This window comes from Propithecus coquereli, unplaced genomic scaffold, assembly GCF_000956105.1.
Source record: "Propithecus coquereli isolate 6110/MARCELLA unplaced genomic scaffold, Pcoq_1.0 Scaffold849, whole genome shotgun sequence".
Classification (NCBI taxonomy): Eukaryota; Metazoa; Chordata; class Mammalia; order Primates; family Indriidae; genus Propithecus; species Propithecus coquereli.
In genome coordinates, this window is record NW_012154718.1 from 188,521 (window position 1) to 208,592 (window position 20,072).

Below are 20,072 nucleotides of genomic sequence, written 5' to 3' on the forward strand. Positions count from 1 at the left end.
TATATGTATACCATGGAGTACTATTCAGCTTTAAGAAACAATGGTGATATAGCACCTCTTGTATACTCCTGGATAGAGCTGGAACGCATTCTCTTTCATTTTGATTTTGGTAATTTGAGTCTTCTCTCTCTCTTATAGTTAAAGGTTTGTCAATTTTGTTGATCTTTCCAAAGTAACAATTTTTGAGAGTTTTTTTATTGCTTTTCTATTCTCTATTTTATTTATTTCCACTCTAATCTTTATCATTTCCTTTCTTCTACCCTTTAGGTTTAGTTTGGTCTTTTTTTTCTAATTTCTTGGGGTGGAAGGCTGTGTTATTGATTTGAGATCTTTAATTTAGGCAGTTACAACTGTAAATTTTTCCTCTAAGCATTGGTTAGCTGCATCCTTTAAGTTTGGTAATTTGTGTTTTCCTTTTCATTCACCTCACAGTCATTCCTGATATCCCTGGTGATATCTTCTTTAAGCTATTGGTTACTTAGGAATGTGTTGTTTTGCTTCCACATATTTGTGAATTTTTCAAATTTCCTTCCTTTGTTGGTTTTTAATTTCATTCCATTGTGTTGGAGTACATACTTGGTTTCAACCCTTTTGATTTTATTGAGGCTTTTTCATTGCCTATGGTCCTTCCTGGAATATGTTCCATGTACACTTGAAAAAAGTATGTATTCTGCTGTTGTTGTATGGAGTGTTCCATATATTGTTAGGCCTAGTTGGTTTATAGGGCTGTTCTCAAGTCTTCTATTTCCCTGTTGATCTTCTGTCTAGTTTTATCAATTATTGAAAGTAGGTTATAGAAGTCTCCAGCCATTGTTGAATTTCTCCCTTCAATTCTGTCAATTTTAGCTTCGTGTATTTTGGAATTCAGTTGTTAGTTGCACATATGTTTATAATTATTATGTCATCTTGATATTAGTGTATATTTCTGATATTAGTATAGCTAATCCAACTTTCTTTTTGGTTCCTGCTTGTTTGCTTTATCTTTTTCCGTCCTTTTACTTTTAATGTATTAATTTCTTTGAATCCGAACTGTGTTTATTATGGAATATAGCTAGATAATGTTTTTAATTTATTCTGTCAGTCTCTCTCTCTTTCTTTCTGTTTCTTTTCTTTCTTTCTTTTTTTTTTTTTTCTTGAGACATGGTCTCACTCTGTTGCCTGGGCCAGAGTGCAGTGGTGTCATCATAGCTCCCTGCAACCTCAAACTCCTAGGATCAAGCGATTCTCTTGCCTCAGCCTCCTGAGTAGCTGGCACTACAGGCACACGCACCCACGCCTGGCTAATTTTTCTATTTTTTGTACAGATGGGGTCTTGCTCTTGCTCAGGCTGGTCTTGAACTCCTGGCCTCAAGTAATCCTCCTGCCTTGGCATCCCAAAGTGCAAGGATTACAAACATGAGCCACTGTGCCTGGCCTAATCTCTGTCTTTTGATTAATGTATTATAACCATTTCCATTTAATGTAATTATAGATAAGGTAGGATTTACACCTGCCATTTTGCTCATTGCTTTTTATATGTCTTATGACATTTTTGTTCCTTTCTTCCTTTATTCCTTCCTTCTTTTGTGTAAAACAGATATTTTCTAGTATAACATATATATTCCCTTGTTTCTTTTATTATTATAATTTTTAGATATTTTCTTATGGTAGCCATGGGGATTATAATTAGCTTCTTAATTTAAAGCAATCTAGTTTAGATTAACACTAACTTAATTTCAATGGTATACAAAACTTTAATATAGATATGTGTGTGTAATATACACACGCACATATATATATTCCCTCTCAACTTCTTTGTGCTATTATTGTTATACACATTATATGTTTACATGTTCTAAGCCCATCAACACAGTTTTATAATCATTGCTTTATGCAATTCTTTGAAATCAGATAGGAAAAGAAAAGAGTTATAAACACAAAGTACATTTATACTGGATATTATATTTTCCTATGTTGTTCTCTTTAACATTATGCTTTATTTCTTCATGTCAACTTGAGTTACTGTCTGGCATCCTTTTATTTCATCCTGAAGGACTCCCTTTAGTATTTCTTGTATGGCAGGTCAACTAGCAATGAATTTTCAGTTTTCATTTATTAGAAATGTTTTCATTTTTTTCCATTTATGAAATACTTTTAAAAGCAAGGACATAGAGAACTAGCTTAAATTGAATCAAAGGTTGTTAAAGGGCCTAGTATAATTCAACTTATAAAAACATAAGATATGAAAAAGCATGCCTGTGTTTTATTTGGTGACTAAGGAATAAGAAGAAAATTTTTGGTGATTTCCAATTCAAGTGTGTCACTACGGTGACAGCTTCCAACCCACAGAAGTATCTGTTATTCTTAATACCTCCGCTTCTAGCCCAGGTTAAATTCCTTTAATTGTTTACAAGTAGAGCCCTATTATAATAGGAACTCTAAAATAGCTAGCTATTTAAAACTCTTCTCTTAAGGAAAATGGATGCTTCCTTTTCTACCATAAAATTGATAGAAAAATTAATGAAAAGTACAAAATTGAAAGAAACAAAAATATTTTGCTTAGTAAGTCTATTAATAAAGTTCCATTTTATGCCATAAGACACCTGAAAATGTGAAAAGATAAAATCATTTTTGTGAAAGAAATCTAAACCATTTAGATTTAGACTTTCTAGGATTTTAGGAAATAATATAAAATAATACAGATTACATTCTGATCTTCACAAAAGCAGAAATCAAACTCATGGCATATTCAGGAAAGGCCTTATTCTAAAAATGGAATTGGTTCAATGGAAATTTAAATTTTAGGGTATTCTTTGTATTCCAGTCATCAAGAAGAACTAGTTATTAGAATGAACACTGAAATCGTAAAGTTCCTCTTGCATGTTCTCATCTTCCATTTTTCAAATCAATTTCACAGCAAAATTTTTGTTTTTGATATTTCACATTAGGTCCCTGAAATAATGAAAAAGTAAACAAAAAAGTAAATCTGGAACGTTGGCTATTTTGCCATTATAACTGGTTGTTTCCAAATCTAATTGCCTTATTTGTCTTATCCACATCTGCTCTGGTACAGAGTTGCTTTTGTCCACCTTTGAACTCTTACAACTGAACAGTTGGCTTCAAAAAGATGGTGCACAGTTTAGTAACTCTATTATACACTTCCCATAAGGCACTCTTCTTTCTTTTTCTGTAGATTAAAATTCATCTGCCAAAAACTATTATTCATTTCCCTAAAACATAATTATCTCCAACTACTTGCTGAGTATGATGTCCGTTACTGTTAAGAGAAGGTCATCCCCTCAAGGAGTTTACAGCAGTGTTGTATGTGGGTCTTCTTTATTTTTGAAAGAGGTTTTAGCTGGGTTCTTGCTTGACAGTCTTTCTCTTTTAGCATTTTGACAATGTCATCCATTGTCTTCTGGTGTGTTTGGTTTCTGATGAGAAGGTAGCTGTTAATTTTATTAAAGATCCTTTATACATGATAAGCCTATTATTTATCTTCTTTCAAGATTTTCTTTATGTCTTCTACTTTCATCAATTGATTATGAGTGCCTAGGTATGGATCTCAGTGAGTTTATTCTAGTTGTAGTTCACTGAGCTTGAATGCGTAGATTAATACTTGTCATTCAATTTTGAAAGTTTGGAACCATTATTGATTCTAATTTTCTTCTGCCCCATTGTCTTTCTTTTCTACTTTTGGAACTCCTATTGTGCATATTTGTCATGCTTGATGGTGTCCAACCGGTCTCTGAGGCTCTGTTCGTTTTTATTTTCATTTTTTTCTTTCTGTCCTTCAGAGTGGATTTCTCTAATAATCTATTTTCTCATTGGCTGATTATTTCCTTTGCCAAAGGAAACCCAAAATCTTTTTGGGTTCCTCTGTTGAAATTTTCACTTCAGATATTATACTTTTCAGCTCCAGAATTTCTATTTTGTTTTTTAAATATAACTTCTACCTCTATTCTCTATTAGGTGCAACATCATTGTTACAGTTTTCTTTAATTTTTTAGGCATCATTTCCTTATGCTTGAATTTACAGTTGTTCCTTGGCATATGCAGGGATTGGTTCCAGGACCTCCCTGTGTATACCACAGTCCACACATACTCAAGTCCCACAGGCAGCTCTAAGGAACTCACGTATGAAAAGCTGGCCCTCCACATACACAGGTTTTGCATCCCGAGAATACTGTATTTTCAATCCATGTTTGGTTGAAAAAAGTCCACACATAAGTGGACCTTGGCAGTTCAAACCTGTGTTGTTCAAGGGTCAACTGTATTTATAATAGCTGATTTAAAGGCTTTATCTACTAAGTCCAAAATATAGGCCCTCTCCAGGATATCTTTGTTGGCTCCCCCTCCCTTTTTTTCTGTATATGTGTCATACTTTACTGTTTCTTTGCATGTCTCTAATTTTATGGTGAAAATTGAACATTTTAGATAATATAACAACTCTAATAACAGATTCTTCTAGCCCTCAAGGTTTGTTGTTGCCATTTTTTATTTGTTATTGTTGTTTTTCTTGTTGCTACTTATTCATTTAGTGATTTTCCTAGACTAATTTAATATTCTCTGTAGTATATGGCCATTGAATCACCTGCTAGATTTTTTAAAATTTTTGTTTTTATTTTATCTATCTATCTAAAGATAGAGTCTCACTCTGTTTCCCGGGCTGGAGTGCAGTGGTACAATCATACCTCATTACAACCTCTCACACCTGGACTCAAGTGGTCCTCCTGCCTCAGCCTCCTGAATAGCTGGCACTATAGGTGTGCACCACCATGGCCATCTAATTTTTAAAAAATTTTTGTAGAGATGGTGTCTAGCTATGTTGCCCAGCCTGGTTTTAAACTCCTGGCCTCTAGCATTCCTCTGGCCTTGGCCTCCCAAAGTGCTACAGGCATGATTATAGGCACCAACCACTGTGCCCGGCCTTGTTGCCATTTTTTAAAAGCCTGGTTTCCTAAGGCTCACACCTGGGCCAGTACCATTTAGTAGTGAGCCCAGTGATTGGTCAGAAGATTTCATTAAATGCCTTGCTTGGATATCTTTTCCAAGGGAATCTCTGTGAGAAGGCATACCTTCAAACTTCAGACAGGCAAGACAACTTTTTGCTTCCTGCTTGCCTAGGAACTCAAGGTCAACCAGAAGTGAGTGACCGGTGCCTTCTCCCTTCTCAGGTCTTTCCTGGGCATGCCAGACTTTTATATTCCCAGGGATATGTCAGAGATTTTCAAGGTTTCCTATAGTCATCTAGTTCTCCCAGAATTCCCTTTTAATTCTAGACTAGGTTCTTGTTTGCTCCAACTGAAATCACAGCCTTAGGCAGGTGAGTTGTTGCCAGCACTTTCTCATTGTTTAATTATTGCCCTGCAAGTAGCCCCCTACTCTCCATCCCAATATGTTCCTCCACTGCCAGCTGAGTGCAGCTTTGAGTGAAATCATATACCCACCACCATGGAGAGTCGAAAATTTTCCAGGTTGCTGCATAATATTGACTGTGCACAGGGGATGGTGCCGTTAAGGGAGCTCAAAAAGAAGTCTGATCTCTCCATTGTCTGCAGTGCTGCTAGCTTTTGGCTACCATAACACTTAGCTGGGGAGGAAGAGGGAATGGGAATTGCCTCAACTTAAAATTTCAGAGACACCAGTAGTTTCAGTAGTTTGTCTTGCATAGACGATTTTAGTTTTGTTCTGTGGCTTTGGATAATTGTTTGAGTTCTCAAATGGTTGGTTTTAGTTGTTTTGCCCATATTTTCATTGTTTTCAAAGACAAGAAAGTTCATTCAGCCCCTTATTCTGCATTTTTAAAAGTCTACCTCCTCCCTCCTTTTCTATTTTCTAGAGTTTGTGTTGAATTGCTATTAATTCTTCTTTAAATGTCTGCAAAATTTCCCAATGAAACTATCCGGGCTCAGAGATTTCTTTTGGGGGAGGTTTTTAGCTGCAAATTCTTCAATAGTAGTTACAGGATTATTTAAGTTACGTTATTTCATGTTCAATGAGTTTGGGTAGTTTGTGGTTTGGGAGACTTGTTCCATTTCATCAACATTGTTGAATTTTTATGTTTAGAGTTCATTATTTTTAATATCTGGGTAATCTGTAGTGATATCACATATTTTATTTCTGGTGTTGTAATTTGTGTCTTCCCTTTTTTTCTTTGTCAGTCTTGATAGAGGTTTATCAATTTTATTGATCTTTAAAAAAATCCAGTTTTTACTTTTGTTGACTTTTCTCTATTATTTTCCTGTTTTAAATTTCATTGATTTCTGATCTTTTATTATTTCATGCCTTCTACATGCTTCATATTTATTTTGCTCATTTTTTTCTATTTTCTTGAGGTAGAAGCTTAGATTATTGATTTGAGACCTTTCTTTTTTTATAAGTATTCAATAATATAAATTTTTCTGTAAGCACCTCTGTAGCTACATCTCCTGTTTTTTCTTTTTTTTTAAATAAGATTTGTTTTGGGGGAACAGTTTTAGATTTACAGAAAAATTGTGAAGATAGTACAGTGAATTCCCATGTATCCCACACCCAGTTTCCCACATTATTAACGTATTACATTAGTATGATACATTTGTCACAACTAATTAACCAATCTTGATACGTTATTATTAAAGTCCATACCTTCTTTTGATTTCCTAGTTTTCACCTTAAATCCTTTTTCTGTCCCAGAATGCCATGCAGGATACCATATTATATTTAGTGGTCATGTTTCCTTAGGCTCCCCTTGGCTTTAACAGTTTTTCAGCCTTTCCTTGTTTTTGATGACCTTGACAATTTTGAGGAGTACTGGTCAGATAATTTGTAGAATTTTAGTTTTGAACACTTTCTTACTTTCTGGCACTATAAGATGCTCCTGGATCATCTTATTTTCCGAGAAGAAGCCATTTCGATAAGGAACCCTCATTTCTTTTATTGGAAAATTGTATTACAAACCAAAATCTCACTCTAGAAGGCCGAGGCGGGAGGATTGCTTGAGCTCAGGAGTTCGAGACCAGCCTGAGCAAGAGCGAGACCCCGTTTCTACTAAAAATACGAAAATCAGCCAGGCGTCATGGTGTGCGCCTATAGTCCCAGCTACTGCGGAGGCTGAGCCAGGAGGATCCCTTGAGCCCATGAGTTGGAGGCTGCAGTGAGCTCTGATACCACCATTACACTCCACCCAGGGCAACAGAGTGAGACTCTGTCTCAAAAAAAAAAAAAAAAGAAAAGAAAAGAAACCAAAGTCTGAGTGGTTGAGATATCATTGCTTCTAGGCCCTCTTGCCTGATAGATAAGGAACTACATATATGTACACACACACACACCCCATGACTATTTCTATATGTAACCATCTGTATCCATAATAAGGTAAATTTGCATTCATATTGATGTCTCCACCTCTAATCCATTACCACATGGATCATTCTACCCATCTCTTCTTATCTGTAACCTCTTATTCCAGCAGTGAAAAACCTGACTCTGACCATCCTCTTGCCATTTACTTAATTGTTCAGTTTCATTATACAAGTATAGTAGTTTCAGAATTGTTAACTGATACCCCAGTGGGAAACATCTTAATCAACTAGAATACAGTGCTTATGTACAGTTTCTTTTAGTATTACAGGTGCCACTCATTTCCAAAGTTATATAGTTCACCTGTTCCCCTATCCCCTTATATGAGGTTGTTTCATACATTTGCAATAGATTCTTTTGTCATATTCTGAGTTCCATTCTGGGATTCTTTGACCTCCTAAACGATTTTTTAAAGTTCCAAATGTCTTCTAATTTCCCTTGAGGCTTCCTCATTGATCCATGGATTATTTGGTAGTGTGTTGTTTAATTTCCAAGTGTTTGGAGATTTTACTCATTATCCTTTTTTTTTTTTTTAACTAATTTGTACTTCATTATGGTCAGAGAACCATCCAGTCAACCTAACACATGTGGAGAATTTATCAAGCTTCCTATGGCTGTCTTACTTCCTAGAGCTCCCTGTTAACCTCAGGCTGGTGGAATTCCTGCTTCTAAAGTTCCAAATAAAGCGATTCCTTTATGGTAGCAGCAGCAGCAACAAAACTTATTGTTTCCTTAGCCTGCCCTACTTCAGTAGAGTTGTTGGGCAACAGAGCTGGGTGGGGGTGATGGGAACAGCCCTGTGCAAAACACCGCAGATTGCATGGTTCTTACCTAAAGTTCAGTAGTTTTCTTTTCTTTTCTTTTCTTTTTTCTTTTTTTTTCTTTTCTTTTCTTTTCTTTTCTTTTCTTTTCTTTTCTTTTCTTTTCTTTTCTTTTCTTTTCTCTTTTCTTTTCCCCTCTCTTTCCTTCTTTCCTTCCTTTCTTCCTTCCTTCCTTCCTTCCCTTCCTTCCCTTCCTTTCCTTCCTTTCTTTTCTTTCTTTTCTTTCTTTCTTCTCTCTCTCTCTCTGACAGGGTCTTGCTCTGTTACCCAGTTTGGGGTGCAGTGGCATGATCATACCTCGCTGCAGCCTTGAACTCCTGGGCTTGAGCAATATTCCCTCCTCAACCCCTCAAGTAGCAGGATGACAGGCAGGTGCCACTATGCCCAGCTAAGTTTTAATTTTTTTTTAAGAGATGGGGATCTTGCTATGCTGCCCAGGCTGGCCTTGAACTTCTGGCCTTAAGCGATCCTCCCACCTCAGCTTCCCAAAGTACTGGGATTACAGGCATGAGCCACTGCACCTGGCCCAGTAATTTTCATCAATAAATGCTTCCGATTTTGTTGTATGCCTCTGGGCAAATTCCGGAATGCTAAAATGGTTGTTTTTTAATTTTATCTAATTTTATGACTGTTTTTGAGGGAGCAGATTTGTTAACCTCCTCACTTTGTTATGCTGGAAGCCAGAAAGTATTATTTAGTAGATAGGAAGGAGAGTATCTGACTGTTGTACTTCTGTTAAATTAACTTATTATTAAAATGTTTAGATCAGTTCCAAACCAGACTTAATATAAAAATGATAATGTCTTCTTAAGTAGGAACTGAATTTTCATTTTCTCTTTCTTTTTATAACTCATGGGCCACATTTGCAAAGATAGGGTGCTCCACACATATTTCTAGTGGTTTTGTTATTTTATTGCCTATCACAGAAACAGGTGATTTCATATTTGTAGCTCTAATGACAGTCTTTCAAAACTTGTTGGCATTTCATATTTTTCCCATTTGGCCAAGATTGGTGGACACATTTGTAGGCCTTAGCACAACATTTCATAAATTATCAGCGAGGAGTTAGTAAGTATTGCATGGTCAAATGCAAAATGTGGGATTCGATCATGTAAAAACTGGTTTCTTCACCATAGAACCTCTTAACTCCTTTAATGTGCTAATATGAATTGAGAATTTCCAAGAAAGGAAATAATGTATAACATTTCCCAAAACAAATTTACCAGAGAACCCATTTTTCATAGAATACATTTTAAGAAGCACTGCCCTGACACCCACATATATTATATGTATGTGTGTGTGTACAGAGAGAGAGATATCCACATTCATCCTTCCCTGCCCACAACTATACCTGGTTTGTGGGAAATGTGAGCTGATGAGTGGTATTGCAATGTAATGGTATCCACAATGCATGTGTGTAATTATCTTATAATGTGAGCACAGTGCTAGATTGTACAGAATAAAGTTAACAGGCATGAGACCACTGCTATCTTTAGAAAGGCCTGCTTGCAAGGTTGGCACTTGGCTGGTATGTGGGAACTTGGTGTCCCTCTGTTCCCTAACTGGTGAATAGTTCACTTTGCCTAGTTTGTTGGTACAAATAATGTGATTTATGCTGAACACCTGCTTTCCTTCTGAGAGTCTGGAATTTTGTTATGTGCCTCTAGGACCAGCCCCCAATGAAAACCTTGGACACCAAATCTCTAAAGGTCTTCCCAGGCCAGAAACTCATATACCTGTTGCTGCATTTTTTTTTGTTGCTGCAGAAATGAGCATACTCAACTAAGCCCCCTCATAATAGGGAGAGTGCATAAAAAAGTATGTGCATGAATTTCTCTAGACTCCTGTCTTTTTCCTTTGCTGATCCTGTTGTGTATTCTTTCACTGTAATAAACCTTGGCCATGAATACAACTATATGTTGAGACCTTCTAGCAAATCACTGAATGTGTGGGTGGTCTTGGAGATCCCAAAACATAATCATATTACGTACATTGTCTTAATCCTCAAAACAATTCTGAAAGGTAGGTAAATATTAGTGTTTGTCTTTTATAGGTGAGGAGACTGAAGTTAGTGAGGTTTAGCAACTTCCCTAGGATCTCAGTTAATAAGTGAGAGAATCCAAATCTGTCTGACTCCAAAGTCTTGGCTCTTAACTATTATACTGCATTGTTTCTAATACCATAAACTGTGTCCGTAGTGGGTTGAAAGGAATGAATGATGATAGTGGTCTGAGAATACTTCATGCACGAGTTAGGATTTGAGTTGGTATTGAAGGGTAAGTGGGCAGGATTAAAATAGATTAAGTGGCGGGGAAAGAGTATTGTCAATTGCCTGATATTAAGGCATGCAAATGGTAAAATGCAAGATTTATTTGGGAGACAGACAATATAACAGTTGGGTGAAATGGAGGAAACGCTAGAAAGTTTTTTTCTATGCTTTTTCTTTTTTCCTTTTTTTTTTTTGAAATGAGGTCTTGTTATGTTGCCCAGGCTGCAGCCTCGAACTCCTGGGCTCATGTGATCCTCCTGCCTCAGCCTCCCAAGTAGCTGGACTACAGTCGTGTGCCACCATGCCTGGCTCCTTCCATACTTTTAAGAGAAATAAACTTCGGCAGCTGCCACAGCTTGTTATGCTAGTGTTTAGTGTAAAATAATGTATCTGATCTAACACACAATTATATTTTTAAGCTCAATAAGTGAGATACGTTTGCTTAAGGATAATAAAATAATGTATTTGTTCTGCAAAGACAATAATGATTTCCAAGGACTTTGCCACCTAAACAAGTTGAAGCTCTACTATTGTTAGCATTAAGGAATTATGTATGTATGTATATATGTATGTAGAGGAGGGAAATACTGAAACAGCATTTAACTGATACCAATCTGGTGGCAGTGTGAAGAATATATTGGTTAGAGCCAGGGAGTTAGTCCATTTAGATCATTACAATCACAGTGGTCCATGCATGAGAGATGATTAAGAGCTTAGAGAATTTTAGAAATGAAAATGGACAAAAGACACCATACAGGATGAATTGCCCTGATGTAGTGATGTACTGGATATGGTTGTGTTTGTGGGGAGATCCAAAGGATCTGAGTCTGGGTGGTTTGGAGAAAATATTGTATCTTTAACAGAAATATGACATTTAGGCAAACTGTCATGCCAGGACCATGGATGTATTGAATTGAATGATTTATTAACATCCAAGTAGAAAAGCACATTTGGAGTTAGTTGTAAAATTGGGATTGAAGAGAGAAATCAAGGTTTGAGATGAGATGGAAACATTTGCGGTGGGGTGATCACTGAAACTATCTGAATATAGGCATCACTTTGGGGGGAAAGAACAAAAAAGAGCACCAAGGACTAAACTCTGGTTTTATTCATTCCATAAATAAGAAATGAATATTAAAGAATACCTTTGAAGTTAATAAGTAATGTTACTACTACCTGTTATAAAACCACATTTGCCAAGTACTTATTTTAATGTGCATTGATCAGGCACTTTCTGGTTTGTAAACTTTAAATTAAGTGATCTTTTACAGTGATATGAGTAACTTTTATATAAAAATCAGTAAATAAATGATCCCTACCATATACAAAGCATAGTTAAGCACTGAATAACATTCAAATAGCATTTTTTCCCTTCTCATATATAGCACATTGTTCTTGGTAACTTTGGGGGTATGTATGTATGTGTGTGTGTGTGCATGTGTGTGTGTGTAGATCTTTCTGTTGCCTGCTTAGGAGTGGAATTGCCCCAGCCTCTGTTTCATTTAAATAGTTGTTTTGGTTTGTTAATTAATTTTTCCTCCATTTGTCAGCTGTTGTACCAGTAGTACAGCAGTCATCACTGACTGCCATTGAGTATTCAAGATAACTTGTTCCACCAGATTTGTGCACAAGAGTCCTAACTTTGTATTTTCCCTTAGTGTAGAAATGTTCTTAAATGAATGACATTTATACTTACCTCTCTGCAACAAATTTTTTAGAAGTAGAAGGGATTGAGCACAAAAATATTCCAAAGAGAAGTTGGGTGGGCAAAACTGCTAGCACTAATATGTTTATGTTTCTGACTATCTTCTCCTTTTAATACTACCTGCTGACATTCTTCCAGGGCAAAAACACAATCTGTAAAGGCTTCAGCTCTTAAGTCTTCCCCAACTTTATTGTGCTATTTATTCCCTCCCTGGAGTAGACAGAGAATTAGATGAATGTGCAAAGAGATAACAAGAAAAAATATTTGTATTATAGGCTGACTTGTGTGTCTTAGGATTTTAAGTCTTAGAAAAATAGGAATTGCAACAAGGTTGGTATGTCATTTTAATACATCATGGTTGCCTCAAATTAGTAATAAACATTGTTGTAAAACTCTTATATATGTGAATGTTCTGATTAATTCATTAAACTCTTTTTTTTTTTTTATGAGACAGAGTCCTACTCTGTCACCTAGGCTAGAGTGCAGTGTGGCCTGATCATAGCTCAGTATAACATTGAACGCCTGGGCTCAAGCAATCCTCCTGTCTCAGCTTCCTGAGTAGCTGTGACTACAGGCACATGCCACCATGCCCAGCTAGTTTTTAAAAATTTTTTGTAGAGATTGGGGTCTCACTGTGTTGCCCAGGCTGGTCTTGAATTCCTGGCCTCAAGTGGTCCTCCCACCTTGGCCTCCCAAAATGCTGGGATTATAAGTGTGAGCCACCACATCCGGCCCTCATTAAACTCTTCTTAAGCAATTTTCACTAATGTTTTTATTTAATATTTAATCTCCTTGAATCTAAGCTTTCAGTAGTGCAGGGTTCATAGAGAATCACAGACTATGCATAAGCAGTCATGAGATTATCATGTTCCTCCTTATTAAGTAATGTCTTCATCCAAGATTACTCCAGAACAACAGCTTTAAACCATTTCCTAGTTTATTACATCAGTTGGCATGGTATAATGGAAAGCACACTGACTTGACAATCAGCATACCTGGGTTCTAGCCCTAGCATATAACCCCAGTTGTTTACCTTCTGGGTCCCAGTTTCACTGTCTATAAAATACAATTATATTTGCTGTCCCTGTATTACAGGCCTGTTTTAAGTTTCAAAGAAGATAAAGAAAAGTACTTTGAAAATGTTAATATGGAGGATTCTAGTATTATCTTTTGAATTTTCCATATTTTTTCAGGATTAAAAAAAAGTACCATAACAAATGTACAAGAAAGTTTCACGTATTTGTTCAATCAAATCCCTGGAAATATTATTGTGCTTAAATGTCACAACTATATTTAAAATTGATTTTAGACCTACAGTGTAAGTTTTTGGCTTATAATTCAATCAGAGGAATTAGAACCCTGTGAATATTTTCTATGAGAATGATTTCATAAGCATGAATAATAGTACTAAATTATCATTATTTTATTATTTTTATTTTTTTTTTTTGAGACAGAGTCTCACTGTGTTGCCCGGGCTAGAGTGCCGTGGCGTCACCCTAGCTCACAGCAACCTCAAACGCCTGGGCTCAAGCGATCCTCCTGCCTCAGCCTCCCGAGTAGCTGGGACTACAGGCATGCGCCACCATGCCCGGCTAATTTTTTCTATATATTTTTAGTTGTCCAATTAATTTCTTTCTAATTTTAGTAGAGACGGGGTCTCGCTCTTGCTCAGGCTGGTTTCGAACTCCTGAGCTCAAACAATCCGCCCTCCTCGGCCTCCAGAGAGCTAGGATTACAGGCGTGAGCCACCGTGCCCGGCCCACTAAATTATCATTTAAAAACTTGGTGTGATGTTCAGATTAGGAAACTTTGCACTAATAAGAGTCCTGTGTAATCGATTAATTTATTTGAACATTTTATGCTCCAGAACTCACGAGGCTCATCAAATCATCTGCATCCTCATTTCCATTATTATAGATACACATTCTTTTTTAAAATCATAAACAGAAATATTGGTTAAAGAATAAAATGAGGTTCTAGTTTTCTGAAGCTTGTTGAAAGTAAGTATAATAATATTGAAGAGAGAGAGAGAGTCTTTGTCTAGACTGTAGAGTTTCAGGTCTGTAACTAGTTGTAAGAACCTGGGCATGGCAATTTACTTTTTCTGGGCGTCATTTTCCCATTATAAAACAAGTGGTTTGCACTAGACCACTAAGGTTCTTTCCTTTATTAACGTTCTGTGATTCTTTTTTTAACGCTTCTAAGCATCTAAGGAAGCTGATGAAAAAATTAGAGTTTATACTAATTTTGGGAGATCCTACTTATTATACTTGATTTATACCTAAGGTAACCATATAATTTGCTGTCCCAATAAGAGGAAACTTTTGAGATTAAAAGGGAATACTGTGTGTGAGTAACTCCAGGACACCAGCTTTAAACCAGGAATATCCCAGGTAAACTAGAATGTCTGGTCACCCTAATCTGTATCCCATGTGTGGTTCTGTTAACTGCATTGTTGGCCAAAGAAGAGTTATCGATTTATCAGTTATAATTCCTTTTCATGGTTTCCCTGTTTTTTCTTATAGATCCACTGTGCGTGGAGAGTAATGCAACAGCATGCCAGCAATCTCCAGCCACTAAAAAAGGGATGTTCACAGATGATTTACACAAGCTGGTGGATGACTGGACAAAGGAAGCAGTAGGAAATTCTCTTATTAAGCCAAGTTTAAACCAACTTAAACAGAGTCAACACAAATTAGAGACAGAAAACTGGAACAAAGTATATGAAGTAAGTTGTTTATGAGAACTAAAGCCATAAAACTGTGAGAAAGTGGTGTGACTTGATAACATAGGGACTTTTATCTTTGTCTAGATTCATTATGTCTTTCAGCAGATTATCTTTTAGACCTGGGGTCAGTAAACTTTTTCTAGGAAGGGACCAGTTAATAAATATTTTAGGCTTTTCAAGACATAGGATTACAACTACTCAAATCCATTGTAGTGCAAAAGCAGCCATAGACGATATGTAAACAAATGGTGTGGCTTTGTTCCATAAAACTTGACTTACAAAAAGAGGTGGCAGACCATAGTTTGCTTACCCTGTTTTAGACTATTCTAGCTTTAAAAAAAAAAAATACATCAAATATCAAAGAAGAAAGCATCTGGAGTGAGGGTTAATTCAATCCTGTGGTGCAAGAAGAGTTTGGGTTTTGAGGAAAAGCTATCCTATGTTGTACATTGGTATTGTTACAGCCAATAAGTTATCTAATTTGTTCAGTATGAAAAAGAATTTTAAAGCTCTTTAAGCTAGAATATTATAAGAGGTATCTTAAGTTTATGTACAAGATGCTTAGTTATTGCATGTGGCAATTGAAATGTAGAAACATGTCCACAATGCATTCTAGAGTGGGAAGAAGGCAGGTTTATGAAACAGCATACATAATATAATTTATGCAAAATTTTATATATTAGATATGTTTATATGCATAGACAAATATGAAAAGCCACAAAAAATATGCTGGATGGTGGAATTTGGGCCTTATTTCATTTTGTACTTTTCTGTGTTTTAATTTTTAAAGTAAGTGACATTTTTTCAAAATGAGTGAACCAATTAAAATGTGAATCAGGGCTTAGAATCTTAACCCTCATAATTGAAAGAGCTGTATCTCTATGTATGTGTGTCATGTTTGTGTACATACATGTGTGTACATATATAGTGATTGAATATAGTTTGGTAAAGTCCAATAGTACATTTATTATTAATATTGAATAAAAATGTTCAAAATCCTAGATTTCCCAAACTAATAACCAGTGTATCTCCTTGGGGGTTCCATGTATTTATCTTACTGCTGGCATCAGTTTATACACAGATAGTATCACCATTGTAAAAATTGGAAGCCTTTACAGGCAAATTTCAAATATAAATGTATTTGTATTGCCAGTGGGAGACCCTCTGAGTACTGTGTGAATGGAGGCTTTTGTTGACTAGTTGAGGGTGGTTTATTGCAGTGTAATGGAGGATGTTTGGAGGAAGGGCCAGTAGAAAATGATGTGTGAACAAAAGTAGTGAAGTTCATTTAACAGACTTGGGTTCCAATCTCAGCTTAGTCATTTACTAGCTGTGTGACTTTAGATAAGTCATTTGATCTCTCTGTGCCTCAGTTTTCATGTCTTTCAAACAGGAATAATACCTGCCTTGCAAGATTGCCGTGAGGATTAAATGAGCTAGCACCTATAAAGCTGTACCTTTACAGGTGTTACATAGTAGGTACCCTATATATAGTAACTATTTTTTGTATTTTTAGGTTTAGTTTATTATATCTTTGTGTAGACAGCCCATTGCACTAATATTCTTCCATGTTACTGTTCTGTAGCCTTACTTAGAAATACTCGTTTGCACAACATTTATGTACCAAGCCCTTTACTGTGTACTAAGCTCTCTGCCAGGAGTTCAAGACCAGCCTATGTTGCTCACTATGAGCAACATAGTGAGACCCCCATCTCTACAAAAAATACAAAAAGTAGCCAGACATGGTGGCATGCATCTGTAGTCCCAGATCCTCTGGAGGCTGAGGCAGGAGGATCACTTGAACCCAGGAGTTTGAGGTTGTAGTGAACTATGATGATGCCCCTGCACTCTGGCCTGGGCAACAGGCAATGTAAAAAAAACATAAAAATAAATAAAAAATATTCTTAGAAAAGAAAGTGATGATTGAGCAGAGATCTGAAAGATGAGTAGGTGTTAACTAGGTAAAAAGAGGAGGGAATATGATTCCATGCAAAAAGAATAGCATATGCAAAGGAAAGCCCTGTATGAGGAAAGGAGCATGAAGGGACTGAAAGTTCGCCAGTTTGGCAGAAGTAAAGAGTACCGAGTTGGTACACAATGAATCTAAGGAGGTAGATAAGGTGTTAAAAGTGGTGATGATAAGGAACTTTGTCTCTAAATTAAGAAAGATGGATAGCGATTGAAGCCCTAGGGTTGACATGATCAGATATATTTTTTTGAAAAGATCACTGAAGCAAGAGGAAAGCATTATTGGGGGTAAGGACAGATGTTGGCAGACCAATTAAGAATTAGTCACAGTAGTCTAGATAAAGGGAAGTTGAGTTGAAGAGAAGTGAACAGATTCCAAAAAATATTTGAGAGAGAAAATGGACACGATTTGGTGACAGAATGAATGTATAGCAGATGGGAGGTATCAAGGCTGGGTTTCTAGCTTGTATAACTAGATACCATTCCAGTGGATGAATCCCTGAAATGGGGAGCATAGGCAGTGTGCTTTGGTAGGGGAAGATTGCACATTTGGTTTGGGCCATTTTGAATCTGAGATGCCTTTGAAATATCCAAGAAAAGATTTATAACCTCTCCAATTTGTCTTTTTTAAAAAATAAAATTGTGTTACTGTTTGTAAACCGGTAATGTTTATTATAGTATTTAACCAATACAGAAAAGTACAAATTTTAAAATACCACCTTCAAATCCTACCACCCAGAAATAATTTTCATTAACTTTAGGTAAACATGATTTCAGATAGCTTTCTATGTATGCATGGAAATAACTTTATTAAAATGCTATCATACTCTATGTGCTATTTTGAATCAGAAATATTACATTTAATTTTACTTTAACAGAAAGAAAACACTGATATGAAGAAGGGATTGCTGAATTTTAAATAAATGTTTTTTTACCTCAAGAGATATTATCATTCATTCTTCAGTCAAACTAAAAACCTTTACCCTAAGTTGAAAATTTTTAACTAAAGATTAGTTGAAACTTTAAAGTTTAGTTTTTAGCTAAGTGTATTTGAAAGTTTAGTTTTAGCTTGAGAAGTCAATTTAGAAGAACTAAGCATTTGGGATTGACACCAAGCTCTCCTTTATTCTAATGCTCTCCCAACCGAGCCATTTCTGCTGCCTCCAAGCTCTCCTTTAAACGAGGATTACTCTCATTGGACTTCTTATTCCCATGCACATAAGATTTCAGTAATCTCTATACATATGAATAATTATAATACAATATGATAAGAAGAGTCAGGCAGGAATATATTTTCTCAATACTGCCAAAAACATAATTATCTCATCTTGAGTTTAAATTTCCAAGAAAATAACATAAATGTGAGACTTTAAGATAGTGAATAGAAGGGGGTACAAAGGGGACATTTATTGAGCACCTGCTATATGCCATGTTCTTTCCCCTATACCACACTAAATCATGCTCCTTTGTTTCCAAAGAATTATGTACTAAGATGGCTATTCTTGTCTATAGCACTGTATGAGAGAATGCTGACAGAAGGAAATAAAAATAGAAGTGTAGTGCTAGCATAGGAAAGGAGGGACTAAAAATGTGAATAGGGATTTAGTATAGGCTTTGGAATTAGCTAGAACTGTGTTCAAATCCCCACCTCACTATTAACTTGCTTAGGAGTATTGGGTGAGTTACCAATTTTGAGCTTCTGTTTCCTCATCTGAAAAATGCCTACCCTGCAAGGCAGGGCAGTTATGAAGATGAAATGAAATAAGGTATATAACCATGCTTAGCACACAAAAAGGTACTCCAAAACTGGTAGCTACGCATAATGGGAATAGTAAGCCAAAAAGAATAGGAAGGAATATAGACTGGTAAAAGCATATACCAAATAAACTGATCTTTTGTTTTTATTTTTGTTTTTGTTAGAATACTTCATCTACTATGGGCTACACATCAACATGGATTTCTTCTCTGTCCCAAATCCGTGGAGCTGTCCCAACTTCCTTACCACAAGGACTCTCACTCCCTTCATTTCCTGGGCCATTATCATCATATGGAATGCCCCATGTTTGTCAGTATAATGCTGTGGGGGGGACAGGGTATCCAGTACAGTGGGTAGGAATTTCAGGAACAACACAACAGTCTGTAGTAATTCCTACCCAATCTGGGGGACCATTCCAGCCGGGGATGAGTTTGCAGGCATTTCCAACTTCACCAGTGCAGAATCCAGCCACAATCCCTCCTGGTCCCAAATGAATCAGAGTAGATGATGAAGAAAAGGGAGAATTTTTTCAGAATTATTTTCAGGACACCTAAGACATTAAAGTTTCTTCTTCTTGGGTTCTGCCATATTTTCCCTCATTCGAGTTTACCTTAGACTGTAATTTTTGTTGTTTCAATGTGGTATTTGGTACAGCTCATCATTCTGTAGAAATGTGCAGTTTACACATAGAACACTGCACACAGAAATGTTTTTTCACTTTGAATCCTATCCTCTTTGATACTTGATTTTTAAAAAATGCCATTCAGAATGCTTTAATAAGCTCTGCTTGAGCATTACCATTTCCAGGACACTTTCCATGTGTTGCTGAGAAGCCCCCGCCTTTTTTTTAACTGCTGCTGTCTGCAGCTGGATGATACTTTTCTTTAAAATGTGTAAAAATTTAGATTGATTCTCCTGAAACGTGGATGAAGTGAGACCCTCCAACAGCCAGAGTCTTGGGATTCTTCACATCTTTATCTTCAGTTTACCTTTCACAGAAGGCAGGGTAATGTGCTGCAGGAAACGTTCTGGTGTATAAGATTAGAATAACTTTGTCAACCAATACAGAACATGAGCCTATTTTAATGTGATTTTCTTTCCGTCATCACAGCAGTAGGAGTGAAGTCTTGTTTTGGGTGAGGGGGGGTGGGTAAGGAAAAAACAGAACTGTAACAGTTCCCTGATTCTGCAGATACCGTAGCTGCTGTAGGATTTCCGTAATAATTCAAAGCAGCTATATTCTTGTTTCTCACATGTACACTACATTGGTTTTGAGCATCTGAGAGACATTGGTTTGGCTTGCATTCTTTTGCAAGGGATATATTGCAGCTGATATGCATCTCATTTGGGGGGAATCCTCGTATTCCTAACAAAGGGGATTCAAATTACACCCCAGTCTGTTCTTCTGAAGTGAAATTTACTTGACACAGTAGGTTTTGTAGGTTTTGAGACTTACACATGAAACACTGGCTTTACAGGGTTCTAAGACATGTAGGGTATACACTGCC

The 20,072-nt window shown here is 36.4% G+C and overlaps 1 protein-coding gene across 1 annotated transcript in view; it reads left to right on the forward strand.

Annotated features, from left to right (window-relative positions):
- Positions 1-19,141, forward strand: part of WNK3 (WNK lysine deficient protein kinase 3) — a 146,310-nt gene extending 127,169 nt beyond the window's left edge. The window contains exons 22-23 of the mRNA XM_012663979.1: positions 14,638-14,840; positions 18,729-19,141. Coding sequence (XP_012519433.1) covers positions 14,638-14,840; positions 18,729-19,058 — 533 coding nt within the window. The 3' untranslated portion in view covers positions 19,059-19,141. The remainder of the gene's footprint in view (positions 1-14,637; positions 14,841-18,728) is intronic.
- The last annotated feature ends 931 nt before the right edge of the window (positions 19,142-20,072 follow it).